At 41.9% G+C, this 8,963-nt stretch overlaps 1 protein-coding gene across 1 annotated transcript in view; it reads left to right on the top strand.

The window, feature by feature from the left end:
* The window catches only part of sfrp5 (secreted frizzled-related protein 5), a 16,930-nt gene extending 8,465 nt beyond the window's left edge, over nt 1-8,465 (top strand). The window contains exons 2-3 of the mRNA XM_086122549.1: nt 2,112-2,189; nt 6,087-8,465. Coding sequence (XP_085978675.1) covers nt 2,112-2,189; nt 6,087-6,415 — 407 coding nt within the window. The 3' untranslated portion in view covers nt 6,416-8,465. The remainder of the gene's footprint in view (nt 1-2,111; nt 2,190-6,086) is intronic.
* The last annotated feature ends 498 nt before the right edge of the window (nt 8,466-8,963 follow it).

Raw genomic sequence — 8,963 nt, 5'->3', positions numbered from 1 at the left:
TAAACACATTCCATTGCGATGGATGGGAATGGCGATGCACACCACAAGTCAAGGTTGTCCAAAACGGATGACAAACTGCATCGAACGGATGGAACGGGCACACAAATCACTGGCACGCACATCACTGGACAGCACAACTGACATGATGCCTCAGACAGACGCCACATTGCAGGCATCCTAACGTTGCTTTTCGATCCAAAACTCTTGAACTGACACAAGCGGGCCTCCTGCCAATACGCCAACCTCAAGGGAACTCAGCTGACTTACTGCAGAGCCAGAATAAGATGTAACTGCTTCATTCTAAACAGACGCAGCTCGACTTACTTGCGTGCGTGTGCGCGTGCATGCGCGCTGCCTCGTGGGAATGGTTAGCACATGCAAAAATCTTTCATATGTATGTATGGCAGCTTCTGCAAAGTTGTCTAATTTCTCTCTTTTTTTATAGTGTGGGTGTGATGTCTACCATTGTCTCATACCATTAACCCTTTCATGCACCCTGTCACCTGATAACATGATAAGCTGTCCAATGTAGTTACCGCTGTACCTGAAAGGGTTAAAATAACATCAAACTAGTCTTCTGAAGATGGCATGATGGCAAGTGGTGGATTTACACGATTTGGAGAAATAATAAGTGTCATTTAAGTAAGTTCTGGTCCCACTGGTGGAGGCTCAATTTCAGATGTGATACTGTTTTGCTTGCTAATTTGTTTTTCAGCACAACCGTTATTTTCCAATGTGGACAATTAGAGGGTTGCCCCCCAAAGCCCTCATAACAGTGAATCTTCTCTCACAGAAGGGGTGGTGGGAGAAAGTGGCAGTTAGTTGACTCAAGACGCCTTCCAATGTGTTGGTTAGGGGGGCTCACCTCGCCGCGACCCGAGCAGCGAGGCATGCCGCACTTTGACCTCTCCCATTATCGGGCCAGACACCGAGGTTTGGGCTGGGTGATAACCTTTGAACTCTGACTTTTAGCCCGAACTGTGCTTGCTTGGTGTGTGTTTACATGTGCGTCTGTAAACGTGTGGCAGGAAGACTCGGAGGTGGAGAAAGGGGAAATATGTGAGATTCTACACTGAGGCAAAAGCAAAAAAAAAAAAAGACAGATGAAATCAGACACTTTCTCCTTACCCCCCCCCCCCCCCCACGCCCCACCCCTTCATTTCGTTCTCCTGCCATGGTCTCTCAATTAGCCAAAGGCTTTGTGTGAGAGGGCTACATGAAATACGTTCAGCTATAACTGCACTCTCTCTGTTTACTTGGAGTTGATCATATTGTTGCTCGAAATAAGTCAGATTTACAGAAAATTGCCTTGTTTCATGCAAGTCTGTCCGCAAAAGTCGGATTGAAAAACAACTTCCTTCAGGAGGATCATAATGGTATTTTCAAATATTTCCTATTTCTAGATTATACAATACTGTCGATTTTGTTCATTCATATGTACAAAGTAGTATATTCTTATTTTGATAATTATACAAATATTTCTCCAACTATTTTTTACTATGATCATGACTTATTTCTTTTCTCATCACAATTCTATTTTGAATTATAAAAAGCAAACATGAAATGATTACATTGTGCAACAAATTAAAAAATACATCCCACGCGGAAAGACTCTTAATTAAAAAAAAAAACTAAAAAATGTTTATTGGTAGTCGAAGTTGTAATAAAACTGCAAATATAAATGTCTCCTCTCCTATATGGGTACTTAATCATTACAGTCAATAAAGTCCTCCTCACCACCTCTCTAAAAAATAAAATGTAAAAATATTTGCATGGAGAAGTAAGTAATTGTTGTTTCACAGTATGCACGTTGAGTTTTTCCTCGCCCCCAAAATATGCACAGTCCCAAATTGAAGCCCTTTTCTGCAGCGTCATTTCAGAGCAAACATCTTTTCAGTCTGCTGGAGTGTTGTAAGGCTTGTAGTGCAAATCGCTTCTGACAGGGACGGAGAGGAGGCGTTGCTCCAAAGAGCTGAGGGCCTAATGATTTGTTACAGACGCGGCCTTCAGATTTCAACTATTTTTCACCTTGCGAGCACTTAATGAAATGTGTAATCAGTGCTCTCTGGAGTCGTCGTTAATGCGTCGCTTTTCATTCTTTTCCCCGTCAGTGTCAAAAGTGTGTCCCCCGTGTGACAACGAGCTGAAAGCAGACAACATCATGGAGCACTATTGTGCCAGCGACTTTGGTAAGTATAGTAGCACTGCTATAAAAAAATAATAATAATAAAAAGTGGGGGGGGGGGTGCGGGTGTGCATATTTTTGTCTTTTGTTTTGACAAGCATGCGCTCTGAGCGCTGACAAAAAAAAAAAGAATCAGAAGCAGATACTTTATTGGCTCCACTGCTTATAAATTGTCAGTAAAACACTGCAAAATTCTAACATAATGAGCAAATATTATTCAGCAGCCATAATCATAACATTTGGTAGACACATGGGATGGCATAAGATGATGGGACTCTCCTTCTTTTTTTCTTATTATTTTGGGAAGGGGGGAAAATGTGCATGATCATAAATGTAGTTTGTAAAAAAATACGGCTGTGAATGGAAGTAATTTTTTTCCTCGTACATGCCAGACACGCTGCGCCATAAACACAACGATAAGATACGATGCGCTTTATTAGTCCCACAATGCAGATATTTGCCTCGTTTCAGCAGCAAGAATGGTCGCAGGAAATTAAATAATATATTTTATTCTAATTTAAAGGCTGTATGTGATCTGATAGGTTCGGTTGAGGAAAAAATATTTTCCTCCTCATAAACACACAGACACACACAAAATACTATTTTTTTTCCCCCTCCCGGTCACTTTTGCATTCTCAAGAAATTGTTGCAACCTTGAGAGTTATCTATAGGGGCTGTTGAGAGCCACGTTAAAAAAACAACAACATTATTCTTATTATTGTTGATGATGCATAGCAGCTCTGATACTTGATCTGTGCGTCCGCATCCGCATCTTTGCACTAAACTTAAAATGGAGGCTCGTCAACGATCAAACTTTTCAAACGGCAATCCGTGGTTAAAATGTGACCGCATCGGGGAAGCAAATCGTATTTCCTCAAGGATCTCGTCTCTTTAAATAAGTTCTCCAGTATGTCATTTGGCAACGGCGCGCACGACTATAAAATGGTAATGAGAGCCATCGCACTGCAAATCATATTTGCACACATCTAAACAAGCACCGCAAAAGTACGTCTTCGCCATGACTCAATCCACTCAAATAAAAAAAAACGGGCTGGCTGATTGATAGCAGGATTACAAATCACTGTCCAACTGAGGATCAGAATGCATGGCCGGCATTCTTCTTGGCCGTTTAACATGAAACATGAGCAAGACATTCCTCTGGCTACTCATGTATGCCTCTGGGTGACAAATGAGGCAGAAATTCCACGGGTGTACATAGCGAAATGAAGGCGAAGATGACCGCGATGCTGTTGTGATCGCCGATTGTGGTTTGATCTCGCACATCATCGGTTCATGTTTCCTTTGAAGTCATTTCAAGTTTGCTTCACGTTACCGTTTTTCGCATCTGATCTCTTTTCCCGCATTCTTGGCTGGAACGTTAAAAAAAAAAGTCTTTTGTACAGTATTTAGCGGTTACTGCATTATGAACATTACAGTACAGTATTTGTGACATCACAGCATTGATGTTTTGTCCTTTATGTCGACTAAAAAAGGACGAAGACTGATACTAAGGACGCTGGCCAGGTGGCCCGCAGAGCCTCATTTCATTTCATTGTGACAGACAGCAAGCAGCCATGTCATACCTGTCAACTTTTCGGAGTGCCAACTTGTATAAACTACCAAAAAAATCCTTATAAAGAGCAAAAAATCCTTATAACATACCAAAGCATTTTATATGTCAAAATAACGGCAGAAAAAACCCCACGAAATTTTCAATTATATTTATTGTAGATCTCCATAATACAATGTCTGGTTAATGTCTAATCATCATTCTACTCAGTGGCATTACTGTGTTCAGAGTTGTATTCCTGCGTTACTTTTTTCACCAACTCCAAATGATTTGGAGCTGGTGAAAAAAAACCCCGGAAATTTTCAGAATCCGTATGATTTGTGCGATACGGCCATATACGTAATATTCACCACAAAATCCGTATGAACTATGGCTAAACCGTATGAGTTGACAGGTATGCCATGTTAACCCCCTGAATGTATTCTTTCATACAGAGGCCGCCGGAGACACTCAGACTTGTAGTCACACAAACGATAGAAGTCAGACGGCACATATGAGGCCGACGCAGCGCACATTCCACCTCGTAACACACGCTATCTCCTCACACGCGGCGCGCACATATCAGGAGATGTTTATGGAACAGTAGACAGTCAGACGAGGAGTGAAATGGTCGTCTTCCAAGCAGTCCACGGCGATGCTTCTCAAAGACCCCCGTGCCTCCGCCCCTGCCCCCCCGTCCGTGATTAATTTCAGCTGTCAGAGCGTTCGCCCCGGAGGATTCCTGTCTCGAGATGTTGCCAGCTTCATTTTGGTCTCTCCGAAAGTAGAGCTATGCACTTCTAAACATGAGCCTCGATGGGTGGTAAGGGTCGGGAGTTTATTGGATCGATAGGGTCCAGCCTTCTCGGCCCGACCTCTGCATTCTTCGAGCAAGGACTGCCATATTTTTGCTGTCAAAAGGCATGACTGCAAGTATAAATCTTCAATAAATCTAGGCGGGATTTGGAAAGATTAGGCCTTAAAAAGGAATTGTACTCTGGAAAAAAATATGCAAAGAGACCATATTACACCAGTCCTGAGGGACCTTCACCGTCTTGACAGTCAAATACAAATACATCTACTGAAAACAAGCAAAGTACATTTTATTCTAGGGCCATTTCACCGGCAGTGGCACACTCCCAACATAAAACTTCCCTTCCTTCGACACAGGCTCTGGAAGCCCTCCCTTCCAATTGGCTTCTCCAGTTCATAGCACATTTACCGACAGATATTATATATATTTTTTATCCTCTAATGGGCGGTATGGAACTAGTTTTCATCATAAGCCAAAGTCGAGTTATGGTTGCCCTCAGAGGATCTGTCCTAACTGCACTTGACATTACATTCTGTTATTTAAACACGGTGCCACCAGAGGATTGCACATGACTTCTCAAACTTTCCTTTGAGCTCCGTAAAGTTAAAGGTAACATGAATACAAATGCAGCCAAGACTTAACCCAAATGGGTCATGCTTTGCCCTTCAATGTGCAAAAACCGAGTATATGCATGGTTGGGTGCTGATAGAAACCGGCATAAGCATGACATAATTTAGTTGGAGTAAAACATTTACATAACCCTCTTCTACCTTAAATTCCTCATTTCACGGCCCATACTCAGTTGCAGTTTGCAAAATAAATCCCAAAAATGCAGAATACATTTAAATTAGGTAGATCAATTTATATTCTCCAAATAGTGAGTTTTAGCCATCATGTTATTTATTATAGTAGAGCTAGGAATGAAAACATCATATTCTAACAAATGATTAGGCGGCCTGGTGGTCCAGTGGTTAGCGCGTCGACCTCCCAGCTCCGGCCTCCCTGTGTGGAGTTTGCATGCTCTCCCCGGGCCTGCGTGGGTTTTCTCCAGGTACTCCGGTTTCCTCCCACATTCCAAGAACATGCATGGCAGGCTGATTGAACACTCGAAATTGTCCCTAAGTGTGAGTGTGAGCGTGGATAGTTGTTCGTCATCTCTGTGTGCCCTGCGATTGGTTGGCAACCGGTTCAGGGTGTCCCCCGCCAACTGCCCGAAGACAGCTGGGATAGGCTCCGGCACCCCCGTGACCTTTGTGAGGATAAAGCGGATCGGACAATGAATGAATGATTAACAAATTATTAGTCCTTTGATGGCGCCAACGTGGCAATTAGTCTCAATATGCCTAAATACTGAATGAGTACTGAAACACTGAATTATTAGTTTGACAGCAAATGAAAGCGTGCTTATTAACAAAGTCACACTGGTCTGAGTTAGGATTATTTTGATTGATATCTTCCATCCTCGAACGACAACAACACCGTGTGAAACTGTCCAACTTGCAATCACGAAACTGTTATCGCCTTGTTTTTCTTTTCAGTCCTTAAGATGAAAATCAAGGAGGTGAAAAAGGAGAAAGGCGACAAGAAGCTGATCGCGGCCCAGAAGAAGAAGAAAGTGCTGAAACAGGGCGCGTTACGGAAAAAGGATCTGAAGAAGCTGGTTTTGTACGTCAAGAATGGGGCCAACTGCCCGTGCTCGCAGCTCGACAGCCTGGGCTCCAACTTCCTCATCATGGGCCGCAAAGTGGACCAGCAACTGCTGCTCATGTCCATCCACAAATGGGACAAGAAGAGCAAAGAGCTCAAGTTTGCCATCAAGTACATGAAGTCCCATCAGTGTCCAACCTACCACACTGTCTTCCAGTGATGCAAATCGCTGTCCTGCCTGCAGAATCCATCACGACTGCACATGCTCATGATTTACTTTTCCATATACCACCCTTGATTCCACAATCCCCCAAATCGGAGTCCAAAGACTGTTTATTTTGACACATTTAAGATTAAATGGGAATGGGGTTACTTTTGTGTGTGTGTGTGTGTGTGTGTGTGTGTGCGCGCATGTGTGTGTGTGTCAAGCAATATAGGAGGCTGTTCTCGTGACAATTTACTAGGATTTTGCACAAAAAGTGATGCACTGTAATTGGTGGAAGACTGATGTAATTTAGATTGATTGAAATAACTTCATTTTTATATTCAGGCATTTCATATGAACAGACCAAGACTGAAACTCTCTAAAAAAGGGCGCGTATGTTTCAACATAGTTCACAACTCAAAAGCTAACCTCAACCGCAACTTTTGAAAACTAACCTGACCCGAACCTCACTAATTGCAACCTCCACCCAAACGCTGACCCAAAACCCAATCACAAAACCGGAACCCAAAATCAATCCACTGAAACCTCACCCTACCCTACTCAATTTTCTTATGCTAGCGTAGCCTCTAGGACATGGTGTCAAACTCAAGGCCCGGGGGCCAGATGTGGCCCGCCAATTCATTTTAAGTGACCCGCGAAAGCAAATCAAAGTTGACAACTTCCATGATACTTGTTAAAATGTGCACCAAAATTTCAAATGTTCATATGTAATACATCAGTGACGTATTGTAAGCATTTTCTTGTTACCAAACCGCTCATTTCAGTTACTGAAGCAATAGTTGAATAAAACGTTATTCTTGACTTCTTTATATAGTTTCAGTCATCACGGCCCTCCAAGGGAAACAGTAACAAAAATGAGTTTGACAGCCCTGCTCTAGGACTTAGCTTAACCCAAACACTAGCCCTGACCATAGACGCTAGCCATAGCCGCTAATCCGAGTCTCGCTGGGCATCGCGGGTTGGATGAAATGTCGTCACCTTCTTCTTGAAAGTATTAAGCGGAACGGCAATAACCCCGACGCATAGGTGTGACACTTGAACAAATAAGTATCTTTGACTTTAGATCGCAGGCGATTAACTTGTCATACAGTTTATGTCCAACTTAGCAGTATCTCTTATTGTGGTGAACATCTTTCACAAGACGTAGTGGAGGGGTTTGGTGCCAGAACTTTTTGATGTGGTGCATTGCTGCAGGGGTCTTCATTGATTGAAGTGTTTCTTGTTTTTTGTGCTCCTTCCTACTAAATCATCATGAGAACATGTCAAGTTGTGTCAATCACTTGTACAATATCTGACAGCATCTTATACAATTAGACGTTCGAAATGGAAATAGGAGCCGACATATTCAGAATTTTAGCTGGTATCGTGTTTGATTATGTAATGCCTATTGAGAGAATGAGGGAGGTTTTTTTTTTTTCTAATTGCAGAGGAGTGATTTTCTAAATGTGGACTGTGCTGCACAAAGCTAGCGGGAAGAAGGAGGAAAGGCAGCCCACATAGATGATTTGAATTATGCGCAAATTAGGTAATTCCCATGCATAGATGATTAGGAAAGCATTTTTCACCACTAGGGATGAAGACGAGGGATGGAGTAAGATAGCGCCGGGAGACAGATTAACTGGAGAATGCTGCCATCGACGGTTATGTGGCCTGAAAGATGGAAACGTCCATCATTTTGAAATGGAAGAATGAAAAGAAAGTTGCTTAGTTGAAGCCATGTAAAGAGACTCTGGACAGAGCCAACTGTGTCACCTGTACTCATTGTTCTTTTATTCTTTTTTTGTGGTATTTGTTTCCTTAAATGTTTCTTTTTATTTTTTTGGTACTTCAGTGTTTCATTTTCCTGTGGTATCATAGCAAAATTCACATTTATACACATAAAACAAACATAGTGCCTAAATTTACTGTTCTTGTCGCAATAAAAGATTAAATTTAACCATGGCAATATTTGTAATCAGTTAGCCTGCCAGTAGTTCTGTTACTGAAATACACCTTTGTTTTGCAAAATGTAAATGAATAAAGTATATTTGAAATTGTGTAAAGAGCATGTATTCTAAAAGCGTGATTTCTTTTCATTTCACCGATAGTGCTCCAGAGGTGCTTCCAGTCCCTTGGCAGACATTTGATAGTAGACCAATCAGAAGGCTTTTGCACATTCCTTTTTTTCGGGTGAGGTAAACTCGAAAATAATACGAAATAAAATCCGGTGCAACATATTTTTCTTCTTTTTTTTTTTTTTTACATTTTGGAATCACTACAATGCACGATCTCATATGATCTATCTCATCACATTTGAAACTTCAAATTAGCGAACGGCTAATGGATTAATTCAATCAGACGTTCTCTTTGGCTTTTATCTGTTGAGTGGTTGTAGATAAAAGCATTGAACTTGAATTTATGGCAACAACACAACAAAGCTGTAGCGGAAAAAAACACAGGTGGCGCTCACCACTCTGTCCTGGCTGCTCAGTATAACATGCCTGAGAAGTGAAGCTGCAAAGTCAGCTGTGTTTAGCTGTTTGTTTGTTCACTTTATGTGTAG

The sequence above is a fragment of the Hippocampus guttulatus genome, chromosome 10, assembly GCF_054856545.1.
Source record: "Hippocampus guttulatus isolate MCC_2025c chromosome 10, RoL_Hgut_1.0, whole genome shotgun sequence".
In the NCBI taxonomy this organism is placed as follows: Eukaryota; Metazoa; Chordata; class Actinopteri; order Syngnathiformes; family Syngnathidae; genus Hippocampus; species Hippocampus guttulatus.
Note: the sequence above shows the minus strand (reverse complement) of the source record. Positions and strands in the feature narration are given on the sequence as shown.